Source organism: Leuresthes tenuis, unplaced genomic scaffold, assembly GCF_036924035.1.
Source record: "Leuresthes tenuis unplaced genomic scaffold, fLeuTen1.0.hap1 SCAF_21, whole genome shotgun sequence".
NCBI lineage: Eukaryota > Metazoa > Chordata > Actinopteri > Atheriniformes > Atherinopsidae > Leuresthes > Leuresthes tenuis.
The window spans coordinates 31,358,932-31,377,180 of NW_027325375.1; the positions used below are offsets into that span (position 1 = coordinate 31,358,932).

Consider the following 18,249-nt stretch of genomic DNA (forward strand, 5'->3'; position numbering starts at 1 on the left):
CTCGACTGCTTTTTACCTCGTTACCACTGACTCACCTGCATGCACTCATCCAATCATCCCTGCTTGTAGTAATGGTCCTTGGCACTTTGCTGCCAGGTTTCCTGCTGTTTCCTGTTGGTTTCCTGCTGTTTCCTGCTGTTTTCCTGCTGTTTCCTGCTGTTTCCTGCTGTTTTCCTGCTGTTTCCTGCTGTTTTCTGCTGTTTCCTGTTGGTTTCCTGCTGTTTTCCTGCTGGTTTCCTGCTGGTTTCCTGCTGTTTTCCTGCTGTTTCCTGCTGTTTTCCTGCTGTTTTCCTGCTGTTTCCTGCTGTTTTCCTGCTGTTTCCTGCTGTTTTCCTGCTGTTTCCTGTTGGTTTCCTGCTGTTTCCTGCTGGTTTCCTGCTGTTTCCTGCTGTTTCCTGTTGGTTTCCTGTTGTTTCCTGCTGTTTTCCTGCTGTTTCCTGCTGTTTCCTGCTGTTTCCTGCTGTTTTCCTGCTGTTTCCTGTTGTTTCCTGCTGTTTTCCTGCTGTTTCCTGCTGTTTTCCTGCTGTTTCCTGCTGTTTTCCTGCTGTTTTCCTGCTGTTTCCTGCTGGTTTCCTGCTGTTTTCCTGCTGTTTCCTGCTGTTTCCTGCTGTTTTCCTGCTGTTTCCTGCTGGTTTCCTGCTGTTTTCCTGCTGTTTCCTGCTGGTTTCCTGCTGTTTCCACGTCAGTTTGTGTTTGTAACTCTGTCAGTTTGTCACTCGTCCATCTGTCCATCAGCTAGTTCTTTACGTACGTTGTGTTTTGTTCCTGCCTTGTTGGCACCTTCTGTTCAGTTTAATTAAAGTCCTTTTCCCTCCCAGCCACAGATATAAGTCATGACTCAAGTTACAGCTGCACCAAGTGCAGGATTGTGTAAGAACAGAGTTTTATTAAAAGGAAATTGAACTTTGATCAGATTTACAGCTGATTTACAGTGATTAAACAGGAACTAAAGCATCTAAGCTAGTTGGAGTGTGAAAATGTAAATGCACCTGACAGACAGTGTTATAATCACAGCCTGATAAGCATTAAAAAGAGCAGAACCACTGCAGTAACGAAGGATGAACAGCAGAGGGAGCCAAATATGTTTAAGCTAAACATTCAGAGCAACAGCCTTCCCTTTGCTGCAGGCTGATTGGCTGTCGGTCTGCAGGTATAAGGGTCATGTGACATGCTGACCAGGTGACCTGCTCAGGTGTTTCTATCCTCTTACTCTTTAAAGCACACCTGCAGCTTATTATCCCACCAAACTAACTACTGGCTCTATAAACTGAAGATACAACATTAAATGAGTTGTAAGCTGTGAAGATTTGATTCGCTCACTGGTGATAAATTCTGTTTCCCTTCAGAGTTTGAACTAAAACCGTATTCTGTTCACTTAAATTAAAAGCTGACATTTCTCCTCCTTTTTTCTTTTGATTGAGGGTAACATCAGGTGTGCATGACCACAACCTCCGACTGAGAATGCTAATTTTCATGTGCTTCACCCACTGATTAAGGCAATAACACCACATTATCTAGAAAGAGGAAAAGCACAGACCCAAGTCCACCAGTTAGGACCATTTTCCCTCTTAAATTTACTGTAACGCTCATGAGGAAAGAGTCTGGCTGACTGTTAGCATGGATATGAAGCCCCGTTACAGCCATACTTCCTCCAGGTTATGGCCTCACACCCTCTCTGATCCCACAAAGAACCCTCAGACTGGCTGAACTCACTCCCAGGTCGTGTTCCTGAGTAAAAGAACTGGTCCAACGTTACGAAACCAGGACAAAACCCTCCCAGACCTGCCAGAGATTTAAACACATTATGTCCACACTACTGAAAAGAGTCTGGTTCTGATGGGGGGGCCTCTTCCCGTCACCCTGGACTGGATTTTAATTTGATTGAATCTGAATAAAATATGATTATAGATGTAACCGGAATGGATTAGACTGGATTTGGACTTCTTCATGGAGTGCCCTGAGATAACTTCTGTGGTGAACTGGTGATGCAGCGTGGAGAATGGACCTCTTAATGGGAGGACTGCTGGTTCAGTCCTCAGCTTCCCCAGTCGACATGGTGAAGATTTCTTTCAAGCTGTTATCATTATGAACCGGTTCAGAGAGTCTGAGTCAACTTTAATCGTTCGGAGGGTTTCTTTGGGTAGATGTTCTGATGCCTTCAGTGTTAACAGGTAAAAGCCTGGTCTCTGGGTTGTTTTTGGTCTCTAAAGATCTCAGCTGGTGCCAAACTGACAGATATCAACAAACTCTTAAAGGTCAGGGTCTCAGCGCCGGACCACCTCAGTGGGGTTCAAAGGTTAACCAGGTCCGGCTTCTCCAAACATTCTGGTCATTCTCCAAAGAGGTCATCGAGAAGTTGGGTCAGCGTTATTCATTCAAAAAGGAATAAACCGATACCACACTATTTTAAATCCATTAAGGTGATACTTTTCTAGTGTTGGAAAGGGTCCATTTCAGATGAGTGCATGTGATGGATCCAGCCCAGGCTCCACTGTATCCTGACCGCAGGGTAATCCTAAAGAACCATCCTCTCAGCCACTGAACCCCACATTGCCTCAAGATGTGTTCCTCCCTGTAAGCTGCTTTGGATAAAATAAATATAACTTAATGTACAATAACTGAAATGTTCTGTCCGTCCAGAGGCCTGATTTCTGACATCATTTAGTCGTGTAAAACAAAAGGAAAATGCTTAAAAACTCGATCATCACATATTTCCACTTTGAGAGGACCTCTTGCCAGTCCATATGAGCAAAGATTAAAGCTGAAACAATGGGAACTGATGGCACTAATGTTTAATGTTTATGCATTTAGCAGACACTTTTATCCAAAGCGACTTACAGGTAGGGTAAGGGGGTCTTGCCTAAGGACCCCTACTGGAGACAGTACCTTTCATGAAGGGGATTTGAACCTAGAATCCACATGAAAGGTGGCAATCATACCACTACACTATCCAGTCCTACTAACTACTAACCTGGGACACGGCAGAGAAGCTTTTTATGGGGAAAGGTGTCTAACTCTACAATCTGTTTAACATTTAAAGCATGAAATTGATGATTTTTGGTGCCTGAGCACAACCAAAGTGTGATAAACACAGTTTCACTGTTTATAAACCAGCATCTTCTTCTGATCCTGACACCTGGCTTCAGTTTTTAGGGTCCAATTATCATTTCTTTGGTAACCGGCTGCACCAACAGTAAAAAAAAACAACTATAATCCATAGCGCTAACTTATCAATAATGAACTGGTACAACACAAAGAGGTTGGAAGACGGTTTGGGGGCACATCTGCTGTTTAGTTACAAGTATTTGGGTCAGAAACACAGTTATCTGGTTTGGGATACATATTAACAGGTTAGATTATAAAAACACTTAAAAAAGGTGTCATTAAAATACACTAATGAGCTAATTCTACTGCAAAAAGCCAACATTTTCCACATTGCCATGGTGACCGTTCCTGCTGTTACATCATCAGCTCGGGAAACCCTCTGCATCAGAAGAGTAAGGTACAGAAACAGGTTAACTTTGTCGAATCAGATGTTTTCACTTTGTTGAGAACTTTGTTTCACACTGTTGCATGTTGGGAGCTCAGGGGACCACACTGCCCCCTATTGGTCGACCCATTTCATCACTGTTTGTTACAATTGCCACAGCAGCCTGTAATGAGTGCTAATGTTTTTGATCATTAATGAGGTCCGCTGTGAGCGCTTATCAACAGTTTCTGATGGTAATTAGTCCTCTGGGAGGAAGACGGAGGCCCAGTAATAGCTGTTTATCAGAGACAATGACACTGATTACAGGAGGGTGGGATGAAACTCCTGGGATCTACAAGGACTCACATCTGTGTCACAGCATGAGAAACCTCTGGGTGCAGACTGAACAACATATGATGTCATCAAGAAGTAGTGATCAGACTTTAAAGATTTTAAAGAACACTTCATAACTAAAATGTAACACAGTGTAACCATGAGACTGCTATCTAAAAATACATGCTTTTGAGTGTGAAAACGTCTTTGCATTCAGGTGTAATCGGACAGAAAGCTCTATGACATCATCATAAACATCATAAACTGTCCCTTAAAGCTGCAGTGAACAGATATTTTAAATATCATGCTGTTGGTCAGCATGCTCGGGTCCCAGTTGGCCTTCATTTCTAACACCGTGCAGAACACACTAATGCATTCAAAGTTTGTCTACTTCTGAGAGAAACTTCCTTAAAGGTGCAGAAAGATGACATGAAAAACGATAAAACCAATCCTTTTTTCATCTGTGAAGGCTTAACCTGCTTATCTGTTATAATTTGTTATAATTTCATGCCTCCAGTGTTAAATTCTATGAAGTTTCTGCATCTGACCCCCAGTCTGTAAGCCTGGACTGAAGGTGGCCGTACTTCTAAGTTATAATGAAGGTCCCGGAGGCCCCCGAACTCCCCGGTGCACCAGTGACCAGCAGGTTAATAGAATTAGGATCTAGAGTGAGGTGTTCAGGGAGCATTGGACAGGGGGGTATTCTCTCCCACTAGGGACCCCTGCCCACAGGCTAGTCTTCTGTCTGTACCTCAGCTTTCTCTGATTCATCAGGTTTTTTTTATCTGGTTCCAGTTCCCATCAATCTCAAAGGTGTTGGATGTGATCGAGGTCAGAAATCTGCACAAAGTTGGACAACCTGCTCCAGAATAAACGATTCTTGATCATATTGAAATACTGTCGCCATAAAGTATCGTGCTAATAAGTAGAAATTCTCTACAATGGTGACCAATCTGAGAACCATTTCCTTTAAAGATGCCAGAGGCAAACATCAACATGAGCTCGGCTGCCTGCCTGCAGTCCACATCTGTCTCCTGCTGCAGATGTTGGAGCATCATGAAGAGGAGAACCAGACAACAGCAACCAGGGACTGCTGAGCAGCTGGAATCTGGGATTCAGCAGGAATGGACTCAGATTCCTGTGAAAAACTCTGAAAGAACACGATGGAAACAGAAGAAGTTTCTCAGTGAAGACTCTCTGTACCTGAGTCTGTAAAAGAAAGGTTCAAACAAACTTTTCTTGAGGGTTAAGGTCACCGAAAGGAAGACATATTCACTATTGTATGTTTACTCTGTTACTTTTGCAGTGAACTTTCTTGGGAAGTTAACTTTTGTTGATGAGAAAGTGGTCTCAGCAGGAGAGGAGAGTCCCAGCAGGACTGTTTCCTCCTCCAGTGGCTGCTGCCGCTAATGACTGTTAAAGTTGATGCAACAAAGAGACAAACATGCAACACTCAGCTAATTACGTCACTCAGAAACTAAAAAGTTGTTGGAGAGTTCCTGAAGTCATTTCTGCAGCTTTAATAATGCACCATCAGATCAAATTTAGGATACTTTTTACTTGGAAATGTCTGACCACAAAGATATTTGCCTGTCTGTAACACAGCAGCAGAGCTAAATAAACTGGGATTTTCACAGCTTTAGTCCATCAAACTAAAACTCACCCACACTGATCTTGATTTATATTGCACTGTTAACACAAAGATCCCCCATATAATGTTATAATTATCATAAAGATGGTGTTTCCTAGTTAACTTCTGTTACCCTGGATTTGGTTTAATGTGTTTTACCACAAAATTAAATGAAAATTTGAACTTTCAAAGTGGATTATCTTGAATTCAGTTAAAACACACCCCATCACTTACTGTCAGACACAACAGGAAATGCAGCAAAGCCACAGGTTAAGCTGCACATGGATCTAACTGCATCCCAGCCAAGACTGATAAATCAATGCTGCAAGGTGTTGTATTGAATTATAGAAATGACTAAGATAATATATAAAGGAGTTAGCTTGGTGTCCAGTTTGTGGTTCTTAAATTGTATGGAAAAACTACAAAAACAATTGTGCTTTTGAATGTGTAATAACAAGGTATTAAGCATGAGTATAAACTATAACTACATTTTTTATTATGATTATTTTATTATCATTAAGAAAGATCAGGCCGTAGCCAACCCAACATGCCCCCCAGCTGCTGGTGCAGTCTGTGGTCTGTGACCTGTCCATCGTTGCCTCATACCAGCTGGGATTCGAACCCTCTGCTGTGAGGCAACCTTTAAAGGTACCAGGTAATCATCATATCCTTTGGATGCTTATTACAATGGAAATGTTAAAGAGTAAATGGGTCAAAGACGCGGCATGTCGTCATTCTGGTGTCCGAACCAGATTTATAATATTAAAAAAGACATAAAATTTTTAAAACACTACATTTTATTACTCAACTCTCCCCACTTTACTTATTCACATGAATATTTACTTAAAGAAATGAAAATTTAAGGAGCTATTTAGCTTAAAAGCACAGAACTGTCCTTCCTGGATAGTGTCCGGGCTTAAAATCTATGCACAAAAATATGCTAAAAATGTAAAAAATCCTAATTAAAGCATTAATTATGTACTGGGGCATAATTGTGTTGATGTTTGTAATGACACCTACAAATATAGTAACAACTTTTTTATTCAAGAAATACTTTTGACCCTGCTTTTGGACTCCCAAATGTCCTTCCTGGGTAACACAGACAAAGTGGCTACATATGACCATATTTGGACATGGACTGTCATATTACAAGGTGTTGCATCAGCCAACAGACCCTGAAGGACCCCCAGAGCACAAGGTCAGTAAGTCTCTCTTAAAATGTTGATATTTTACCTTTTTGGTCTTTCTGGATGATGCCAGTAAAACATCTATAATTTTTTTACTTTTTAAAATGGTCTATTTCATGTAAAATATGACATTGATGTGTTGAAGATTGAGCTAATATTTTATACAGTAGACCCAGTTAGTGCCTGATTATAAAGGATTTTTATTTTTTTTTGTCCTTCATGGATAACAAAGATATTCTGTTATCCAGAACAACGAACACGTATGTTTCCAGGTAATCATTGAATTTTTGATTAAATACAATTTTGTTATGATATTAAATGAAAACAGATCGTTTCACGGTTGCTATGCGCCGGCCTTATCGACAACAAGTCTGTATAGCTCTGAATTTTGTTTGTCGTTTATATAATTACATTTAATTTTAGTTTTAATCTAAACATTTTAGTTTTAGTGATTTTTATTTCAGCTACACCCCCCACCTCTGTGGCAGCTTCCACCACCAGGCCTCCTCTGTCCAACTGCACCCCCCATCTCTATGATTGATAGCAGCATCACTCCTGTCACCATCCATCCGCTATATCCTCTGTGTCTAACTCTATATGAGATTGCAGGTTACTGAGGATCTTGACCCCCTCCAGTTTGTCTACCAGAAACAGGAGTGGAAGATGAGATTCTGTAAATGCTGTAATGGACATATGCTTTTCTGGATGTGTCTGGTTCACATGTGAGATTCATGTTCTTTGACTTCTCCAGTGCCTTCAACACCATACAGCCTGGGTGTGGCCTCCTCCCTGACATCATGGATTACAGACTATCTGACTGCCAGACCACAGTATGTCAGGATGGGGAGATGTGTTTCTGGAACACTGGAATGCAGTACTGGGGCTCCGCAGGGCACTGTTTTGGCTCCTTTTCTTTTCACCCTGTACACATCAGACTGATCTGCTGATCATCAGAAGATCTGCCACCTTCCATGTGGGAGACCTGAGTTCAAATCCACTGCATGAAAGGTATTACCTCCAGTAGGGGTCCTTAGGCAAGACCCCCTTACCCTATCTGCCTACCTGTAAGTCGCTTTGGATAAAAGCGTCTGCTAAATGCATAAACATAACATAACATAACTTCAGATACAACTCAGAGTCCTGCCACATAAAGAAGGAGTACAGGGACCTTATGGAGTCCTTCTATGGCTGGACCAAAAATAACTTTTTGCTCCTGAACACTACCAAAACCAAGGAGCTGGTGGTGGACTTCAGGAGATCTAAAACTCCATACCAGTTAGTCTTTATTGATGGAGGGGAGATAGAGTCTGTTCAGACCTGCAAATACCCGGGGGTGGTGCTAGATAATAAACTGGAGTGGTCTGCCAACATAGAAGCAGTGTACAGGGGGGGCCAGAGGCGTCTCTTCTTCCTGAGACGGTGATGTCACTGCCGACCTTTTATGTCGGCAGTGACATCTTGTGACAATTGTGAGGACAGCTGTGGTAATTTAACGTTGCATCATACACTGTGAGCAGATAAGTGATCCCCCTGATGTTAAATCTGCATCTACAAATATGGTACACACTGCTGCTGCTGTAGCATTGATGCTAACCAGTCCCTAATACCAGCAGGTATTGTCTGCAGCACGGTGCTTTCAAAAAATGCTTTTCATATCCTCTAAATGTTTAAATTTCCATGTTTTATTGTTGCTATCTTCATTTGATTTGTCAGACCAATTGGAAATTTGTCTTTGGATTATCATCTATTGTCTCAGTTAATTAAAACTTCAGTGAATATTTATTTTATTCTTGCAGGCTGATGGAAAACTACACCTACAACAGCTTCACGCTCCAGCTGGAGGGCTTAAAGGTTACTAATGAATCCAACTACCCTGTCTTTTTCATCATCCTTATTTCCTACATTCTTATTATGATCTTGAATGTGGGTATTTTGATGATAATTTTCATTGACAGGAACCTTCATCAGCCTATGTATTTACTTTTTTGCAACCTGACAGTCAGTGATATTATTGGAAGCACCCATATTTTGCCTCGTCTGCTCTATGATCTTCTGCTGCCTCCCTCTGAGCGCCTCATCGGTTATTATGAGTGTGTGGTTCAGGCTTTCACCACACACTTATTTGGGACTACTTCCCACACCGTGCTCATGATTATGGCCTTTGACAGATATGTTGCCATCTGCCATCCTCTGCACTATAGTTCCATAATGACCAACAAAATGATCATCAAGCTGACGGTTTCTGCCTGGGGGGTGCCCTTTGTTTTGGTCGGGATTCTGCTCGGTTTGACCATCCGACTGAATCTATGCAGGACTCTGATCACAAACCCTTTCTGTGACAATGCTTCACTGTTTAAGCTCTCCTGTGAGAGTGTTGTCATTAATAACATCTACGGCCTCGCTTTCACTTTGGCTCTGTTCATAGCCTCTATAGGCAGCATGGTGCTCACCTACACTAAGATTACAGTCGTCTGTCTGACCAGTAAGAACAAGTCTTTGAACAGTAAAGCCTTGAAGACCTGCAGCACTCACCTGGTTGTGTATCTGATCATGTCGCTCAGTGGAATCACTTTTATTACTCTGCATCGCTTCCCTCAGTACTCTGACTACAGAAAACTCTGTGCTATTCTCTTTATCATCTTGCCTGGCAACCTAAACCCCATCATTTATGGTGTGCAGTCTAAAGAGATACGGAAATTCGTTTTCGAAATATTTCACTCAAAGAAAAGTCTTCACAATCATATAAAAGTAAACAGCATAATAAACTCTTTGGACTAAAACTTGACAATAAATTCTATAAAAGCTGTTAAAACATGAATCATCTTTTGCTGCCAGAAATAAAAACATTTCACATATAAGTCACCACTTAGAGTTAAATGTTTGAATGCAGATGTTTCAAGTTCTGAATGAAGCAGAGAATTGATCCTTCCCTTTAACCTACCACTGCCCTACAAACTTCTTTTGCAGAGGAAGGAATCCCCCTTTGTTTTCAGTATGGTAGTAGTTATCATCTACTCCTTCAACTCCACAAAACAGAGGGGTACAGCCAAGTGGTAGCATCAGAGGGAGGGACTGGGCCTAAGAATAGACTTTATGTGAATATATCTTTCGTAGACATCAAGTTCAATATGTCAGTATCATCATTATGTGTTTGTTGTGGAAATTCTCCAATCTTTAGTTGTGTTTTGCTTAATGCAAACTGAAATAAATCCCAATTGCAACCTTGTAATTGTAATTTCCAGGTCAAGAGACTTTAGCTTAAATCATAAATAAGGTAACAATGCTAACGTATGCCACTGATTTAACATTTATGTCATGCTTTTTATGGGCTACTAGGAAAGAACTGTTTGTCTAAATACAGTTCAGCCTAAAATGATTCAGAGCCACTAAAATGGTTCAATTTAATGACAAATAACAAAAGAGATTTCACACTAGAATAAGAAAGACTGCAAGAATAAGAAAGTGTATTGGTAGAACTTGGCTGATACTTTCAGCCCCACATACAACAGTCGTGTTCAGGTGATTGTGATGAAAACAAGAAATTATGTTCATTCGTGTTTTCACAAAATTGGTGATCTACTCAGTGAAGGTAGCAGTCCATTACTGCGCCGGGCATTAGCATGTCCTTGGTCCTCAGCACGCCACTGCAGATACACACAGAGACGAAACTACCAACAGGTGTTTTCAGCAGGAATACCAGTCTGTCTAACCTGCCACTGAGCCCCTGAACCACGGCTCACCTTTTCCATCTCCATCTGAGCAGAAACCTCACACCACAACAGTATTTCTGTTTATGACAATTTGTGACGATTCCTTTTAATTTGTCATATTTGCACAAACCACAAAGTCCACAATTAAATCACTTATTTGGATATTTGTGTGGATAATTACTTTGGCATGGAGATCATTCAGTGTTAGAACTTTTTAAGGTCCATACTTATCCACATTGTGGCTCCCAATTAAATCATTTTGGAACTGGATGATAAGTGATGTCATCTTCTTTTTCAAACTCATAGTAAGACTGAACAGTCATTAATATGAGCCTCATTTTCTAAAAATGGAAAAGTTTCATGAAATTCTAAAGCTTTATTTACTTTTAAAATCTATTCAAGCTTCTCCAAAGGAAAGAGTGAGGCCAAACAGCAACAACAACTTTCACAATCTTATCTGAACAACAGTCAAGCAACAACAAATGTACACCCACTTTCAATCCTGAAGTTACAGGATAATAAGGGGCTTGGAACCAAGAGCAGTGATGGGGAAAACGTATAGATAATAACGAGGCAAAATTATATGGTAATAAGTATGGTAACGTATAAATATTATGGTAACCCTCTTAAAAATGGTTTTAGATGTAATATTTTATAAGAAAACAGTGACATGTGATAATAACCTAATATTAATTAGGTATCATGGGATTATGTTTCCATGGTAATTAAGTTAGAAACATAGACATAGAAACATAGACATAGAAAATAGTAATTATAGTATTGAGGTGCTGAAATTCAGCACTTATGGGAATTCTTGCTAAAGAAATTCAGTGTTTATTGCTGCAACCAGTTACCATGAAACATTTGGCAGTAGTTTAAATATCATAACCATGAGTCAGGGCTGCAAAGTGATGAAATATCTGTCTCTGTTTCATACATCCATCCATCCAACTGTTTAGTCCACATGGGGTCGCGGTGGCAGTCTGGAAAGTAGAGAAGCTCAGACATCCCTGTCCCCCGTTACTTCCTCCAGCTCATCCTGGGTGACCCCGAGCCGTTCCCATACCAACTGAGAGACATAATCTCTCCAGCGAGTCCTGGCCGGACCTTGGGGCCTTGTCCCACTTGGTCGTGCCCCGTTCACCTCCAAAAGAAGACGACCAAGAGGCACCATGATCAAGTGCCCGAACCACCTCAACTGGCTCCTCTCGATGCAGAGGAGTAGTGGCTCTACTTTGAGTCTCTCTCAAAGGGCTGAGCTCCTCACCCTATCATGAAGCTTAAGACCCGCTACCCTGCAAAGAAAACTCATTTCAGCCGATTGTAGTCGTGACTTCATTCTTTCGGTCATGTCCACAAGCAGAACTGTTTTAAAGTCTAGTCTCTGAGCGACAGGAAGCCAGTGCAGAGACCTGAGCACTGGACTAATATGGTCGTATTTCCTGGTTCCTTTTTAAAGAGGGGGACCACCACCCCGATCTGCCAGTCCAGAGGCACTGTCCCCGATGTCCACGTGATGCTGCAGAGGCGTGTCAGCCAAGACAGCCCTACAACATCCAGAGCCCTGAGAAACTCAGGATGGACCTCATCCACCCCCGGGGCCTTGCCACCGAGGAGCTTTTTGACCACCTCGGTAACCTCAGCCCCAGAAATGGGAGGCACCGTCTCCGAGCTCTCCGACTCTGTCTCCTCCGAGCATTTGTTGGTAGGATTGAGGAGTTCCTCGAAGTACTCCCCCCACCGACTCACAACATCCCTAGTTGAGGTCAGCAAAGCCCCGTCCCCACCGTACACAGTGTTGACTGTGAGCCGCTTCCCCCCCCTGAGATGCCGGATGGTGGACCAGAATCTCTTCGAGGCAGTCCGGAAGTAGTTTTCCATGGTCTCACCAAACTCCTCCCAGGCCCGAGTTTTTTCCTCAGCAACCGCCGAAGCCGCAGCCCGTTCTGCCTGCCGGTACCCATCAGCTGCTTCCAGAGTCCCACTGGCCAAAAAGGCCAAAAAGGACTCCTTCTTCAGCTTGACGGCTTCCCTCACCACTGGGGTGGGAAGTTGGTTGCCGCCACGACAGGCACCGACCACCTTACGGCCACAGCTCCGATCAGCCGCCTCGGCAATGGAGTCACGGAACTTGGCCCATTCGGACTCAATGTCCCTCACCTCCCCCGGGATATGGTTGAAGCTCTGCCGGAGGTGGGAGTTAAAGCTCCTCCTGACGGGGGATTCCAACAAACGCTCCCAGCAGACCCTCACAATACGTTTGGGCCTGCCAGGTCTGATCGGCATCATCCCCCACAAGCGGAGCCAACTCTCTTCGTTTTTAATTTAATTAATTATAGTATTTTTTGCTTCATGGAATTATTTTATTTGCCTACTTGTGATTTCATGTAGCTGTAAAGCACTGAATTAACTTACCCTGCCTTGCCTTTTCCTTGAAAGGACCATGAACTCAAACTTGGAGGTGTTGATCCGCATACCAAACGCTTCACACTCATCTGCGAACCGTTCCAGTGCATGCTGGAGGAACTCATGTCATGGAGCCAAAAGGATGATGATCTCTTGATAACTGTACACCCCACGTCACCCAAGTGTCCAGAACAAAAAGTCTCGGGTCAGGTGAAACGACAGTAAAGTCTATCATCGACCATCGACCCAAGGAGCTCTGGTACCCGGTACACTTCTAAGCATCCTTTTGCTTGAACATGTAGTTTGTTATGGACAGTCCATGACTAGCACAGAAGTCCAACAACAACTCACCGCCCTATTTTAGGAAAAAAAATGCTCTGCAAACCTGTGAATATCCAAACTGGGCCTCAAATCAGCAAAGAAATCTGGACCAAACCAAACTGTTAGACACTGTAATTCCACACATGGCAGCAGTCTCAGAGAAACTTAGAAGGATCTTCTCCAAACATGATATTCCAGTATACTTAAAACCCAAGAACACCCTAAGACAGAGACTGGTTCACCCAAAGGACAAAACACCCAAACACAACCTGAGTGGTGTTGTGTAGGCAGTGCAGTGCAGCTTTATATAGGAAAGACCAAACAACAGCTTCACAAGTACATGGCACAACATAGGAGAGCCACCTATTCTTCCTCGGCAGTGCACCTACATCTCAGGGAAAATTCTGATGGACACATTCTTGACAGAAAAGACAGTTTGAGAGAGGAGTCAAGGAAGCCATCACTCAGTGGGTCTACATGATGAGATTAACTGGATTATAGCTACAGTTGGGTTCTGCTCCTTATCTGAGGGTAATTATCCTTGGATATATGGCAGTGAATGAATGGAATCACTGGCACAAAGCATGTCATACCCCGGTACGATAGGTGGCGCTGTCCCCATTTCAGCTATCGCTAATAGAGCCACTTCCTGTTGACGTCTTCACCACCAACAACAACAAACTCAGGCATTCAGAAAGATGGCGAACGCAGAGCGAGATGAAGCTGCGTCACAAGTGGAAAACATTCAGGACAGCTGTCAATCTTCCCAGGAGTGGACGTCCCAGCAAGTTCACCCCAAGGTGAAAAAGCCAAGAGCTACATCTCAGACTCTACAGGCCTCAGTTAGCATGTTAAAGGTTAAAGTTCACCCCAAGGTGAAAAAGCCAAGAGCTCCATCTCAGACTCTACAGGCCTCAGTTAGCATGTTAAAGGTTAAAGTTCACCCCAAGGTGAAAAAGCCAAGAGCTACATCTCAGACTCTCCAGGCCTCAGTTAGCATGTTAAAGGTTAAAGTTCACCCCAAGGTGAAAAAGCCAAGAGCTACATCTCAGACTCTACAGGCCTCAGTTAGCATGTTAAAGGTTAAAGTTCACCCCAAGGTGAAAAAGCCCAGAGCTACATCTCAGACTCTACAGGCCTCAGTTAGCATGTTAAAGGTTAAAGTTCACCCCAAGGTGAAAAAGCCCAGAGCTACATCTCAGACTCTACAGGCCTCAGTTAGCATGTTAAAGGTTAAAGTTCACCCCAAGGTGAAAAAGCCAAGAGCTACATCTCAGACTCTACAGGCCTCAGTTAGCATGTTAAAGGTTAAAGGTCACCCCAAGGTCAGATCATGCAATGCTCAGAGACTCTTTGAAAAACCAAACACAGCATATCAGCACATATACCTCATACCAAGTGTCAAGCACAGTGGTGGAGGGCTGATGAAACTTTTGTCTCAGTTTTTGTTCAATAAATAATGAAAGTGTAATATGTCTTGTGTTGTTGTTTATAGATTTACTAAGTTTTGACACCTGCGGAGGAACAGATGATTAATCATAAACCTGATACATAAAGCCTTCTTTTTCATGACAGCATAGATATATAGAATATATAAGGTCGCAGTGTGCATTTATTGAAAATATGTTCTATTATATATTCTTCAGAAATTTAGCCAAGCCCAATGAATCTGAGGTTGAGAAATAATCACTGACATCACTTTTCTAAAGTAAATACTGGAATTGTGACGCAGCCACATCGACCTTATTAGATATAACATAATTCATTATGAGAGGCTACGTGATCCCCCTGATGGTTAAATCTGCATCTACAAATATGGTACACACTGCTGCTGCTGTAGCATTGATGCTAACCAGTCCCTAAGACCAGCAGGTATTGTCTGCAGCACGGTGCTTTCAAAAAATGCTTTTCATATCCTCTAAATGTTTAAATTTCCATGTATGATTGTTGCTATCTTCATTTGATTCGTCAGACCAATTGGAAATTTGTCTTTGGATTATCATCTATTGTCTCAGTTAATTAAAACTTCGGTGAATATTTATTTTCTTCTTTCAGGCTGATGGAAAACTACACCTACAACAGCTTTGTGCTCCAGCTGGAGGGCTTACAGGTCACAAAGGATTCTACGTATCCTGTTTTTTTCTTCTTCTTAATTTCCTACGCTGTTTTTATGATCATGAATGTGGGGATTTTGGTTCTAATTTTCATTGACAGGAACCTTCATCAGCCTATGTATATACTTTTTTGCAACCTGACAGTCAGTGATATTATTGGAAGTAGCAATATTTTGCCTCGTCTGCTCTATGATCTTCTGCTGCCTCCCTCTGAGCGCCTCATCGGTTATTATGAGTGTGTGGTTCAGGCTTTCACCACACACTTATTTGGGACTACTTCCCACACAATGCTCATGATTATGGCCTTTGACAGATATGTTGCCATCTGCCATCCTCTGCACTATAGTTCCATAATGACCAACAAAATGATCATCAAGCTGACGGTTTCTGCCTGGGTTGTGTCTTTTTTCTTAGTCGGGATTCTGCTCGGTCTGACCATCCGACTGAATCTATGCAGGACTCTGATCAGAAATCCTTTCTGTGACAATGCTTCACTGTTTAAGCTCTCATGTGAGAGTGTCTTAATTAATAATGTCTATGGCCTGACCTACACTGTTGTGCTCTATATAGCCTCTATAGGCAGCATGGTTCTCACCTACACTAAGATTACCAATGTTTGTCTGACCAGTAAGAACAAGTCTTTGAACAGTAAAGCCTTGAAGACCTGCAGCACTCACTTGGTTGTGTATCTGATTATGTCGCTCTGTGGATTCACTACTATTGCTCTGCATCGGATCCCTGAGTACTCAGACTACAAAAAACTCTCTGCTATTCTGTTTGTTATTGTTCCTGGTGGCCTCAATCCCATAATCTATGGTGTGCAGTCCAAAGAAATACGAAATTTCTTTATCAAAATGTTTCATTCAGGAAACTGCTTGCCATCATGTAAAAGTAAATAGTGAAACATAATTTTATGGGCAAAAGATTACAAGAACTCCTATAAAATCTGTTAAAACATGAAATTAAACACTGCTTTGCTGTTTAGTTTGTAAACAGAAAAAAGAAACATGTGAATTCACATCACAAGGCTTTTTAATTGGAATCATACATTTTTATTTAAATGACTTTGCTGCAAATATTTGCTTTTTATGTGCAACTAGAATGTTACTAAAATACAACCAAGCCCCAAACCAGTCATACTCATATAAACTGTTCATCTCATGTGTTTTGAAATGAGAAACAAACTTCAACTGACTTGAAAATATTTATTTAGTTGTGAGACTGATATATTTTGAAATTGCAGACAAACATATTTGTTAAATATTTTCTGTTGTTCTGTAATATGGAAACTCACAGCGGACAGTTCAATGCCCTGTCTACATAAACACTCCTTAACAATACCAAGTCCAGGATTACACAAGCTGTGAATAACAAGAACTGCAATCCCTCCGTCTTTATTCTCAACACACTGTCTGCAGTCACTTTCTGCAAGTATAATCTGAAAGCTTGGTTAAGATCCCGGAATATGTTTCTGCAAACATGTCTGGGTGGAATAGAAAGTACACTGTTCCCAATAATTCGACTATGCCCTAGGCAGCTCTCCTAGGTTGTCCCTTTTGTCCACGAAGGATCTCGCATTCCCCATGAAATTGAGAGAAAAGTTGGTTGAAACATCCTTCTCTCTGCTCTCCATTTTGCACCAATCCAACATTCACAATATCTCCTATTCAACTCTCGAGGGATTTAGGGCTTTATTCAATGCAGAAATGAGACTTTGGAAAGCTTTTTGGCTGCTCCTGAGTGTAAACAACTTTTTATTTGACACGGTTAATCCTTAAGACAAATTCTATAATGTGCAAGAAGTTGTAGCAGAAATTCTTTGGTCAGTACGACAATCCAAATCAACATTAAAAAAGCATTTTAATGTATTAGTGTTTTGACATGAAAAGGGCACAAAAAGCACATATAATGTGTAAGGAAGACAGTAGATGTCTGAAACTACAGGAACGAGTTGCCTCTGCAACATCACTGTAGAACTGGTGCAATTTACTACGAATTACCACAACAGTATGAACAGTGAAGACCAGACTTCCTCACTCAATGACACAGTGCCATGAGGAAAGGTGAATGCACACTACTCTACCCACTGAGCTCATCTAAGCCCATGCGGCTGGGAGTATTAATTAATTTAGGTATATGAACCAAAATACAATCCATGGCGCAGTGATCTTGTCACGGAACGATGGGAGGTAGGCCCCAGATGCAGTTCTCTTAGTTCCAAGAAACAAGGTTTATTCACAAAACGGGGAGCAGGAACAAAAGACGCGGCAGAGCCGGATCATCAAAAATACTTAACATGAGAAAAAACACTAAACAAAACAAGGCTATGAAAAAAAACACTATGACTAAGGCTATATTAACAGGCTATGAGGCAGGAACCCAAACTTAGCTTTCGGTGGCATGAAGGGAAGGTGAGGATTCTGCAATGACTGAAAGTAAACAAGGAAGCTAAATACTGTGAGGGGAGTGATCAGTGACATGAGGTGCAGCTGTGAACAATTAACCAGGTGACTTGAGTGAACTGAACGTGAGAAACATGACTAGAACATAACATGATTAAACAAACTGTGATATAACATAAACTGATAGGGCAGACTGTGACAGATCTACATGCTGCACAGATCACTGCGACACCTGGAGGACAGAAGGAGCACTGTGAGGGTCATGTTTTTTGACTTCTCCAGTGCTTTTAACACCATCCAGCCTTCACTGCTCAGAGTGAAGATGGAGAACGTGGGAGTGGACCAACTGACTACCATCAGACCACAGTTTGTGAGGCTCCACTGATGTGGTGCTCTGCAGCACAGGTGCCCCTCAGGGTACGGTGCTCTCCCCCTTCCTCTTCACCCTCGACACCTCAGACTTCACCCAGAACACCACCCACTGCCACATCCAGAAGTTCTCCGATTACACAGCCATTTTTGGATGTGTTTCCGGGGGAACGACCTGGAATACAGGACGGTCATGAGGGACTTTGTCAGCAGGAGTGAGCTAAACCTGCTTCAGCTAAACACCAGCAAGACGAAGGAGATGATCGGAAACTTCAGGAGGAAAACATCCAGGGATCGGACATTGAGGT

The 18,249-nt window shown here is 42.1% G+C and overlaps 2 protein-coding genes across 2 annotated transcripts; both read left to right on the forward strand.

The window, feature by feature from the left end:
* Window positions 1–8,419: 8,419 nt before the first annotated feature.
* On the forward strand, window positions 8,420–12,960 carry LOC140279325 (olfactory receptor 52K1-like). Its single transcript, XM_072374441.1, has 3 exons — window positions 8,420–9,367; window positions 11,363–11,509; window positions 12,769–12,960. The coding sequence occupies exons 1-3, from the start codon at window positions 8,420–8,422 to the stop codon at window positions 12,958–12,960; spliced, it is 1,287 nt and encodes a 428-aa protein (XP_072230542.1).
* Window positions 12,961–15,115: 2,155 nt separating this feature from the next.
* LOC140279326 (olfactory receptor 52N4-like) lies at window positions 15,116–16,069 on the forward strand. The gene is made up of 2 exons (XM_072374442.1): window positions 15,116–15,467; window positions 15,597–16,069. Exons 1-2 carry the CDS (start codon window positions 15,116–15,118, stop codon window positions 16,067–16,069), a joined length of 825 nt encoding a protein of 274 aa, XP_072230543.1.
* Window positions 16,070–18,249: the final 2,180 nt, after the last annotated feature.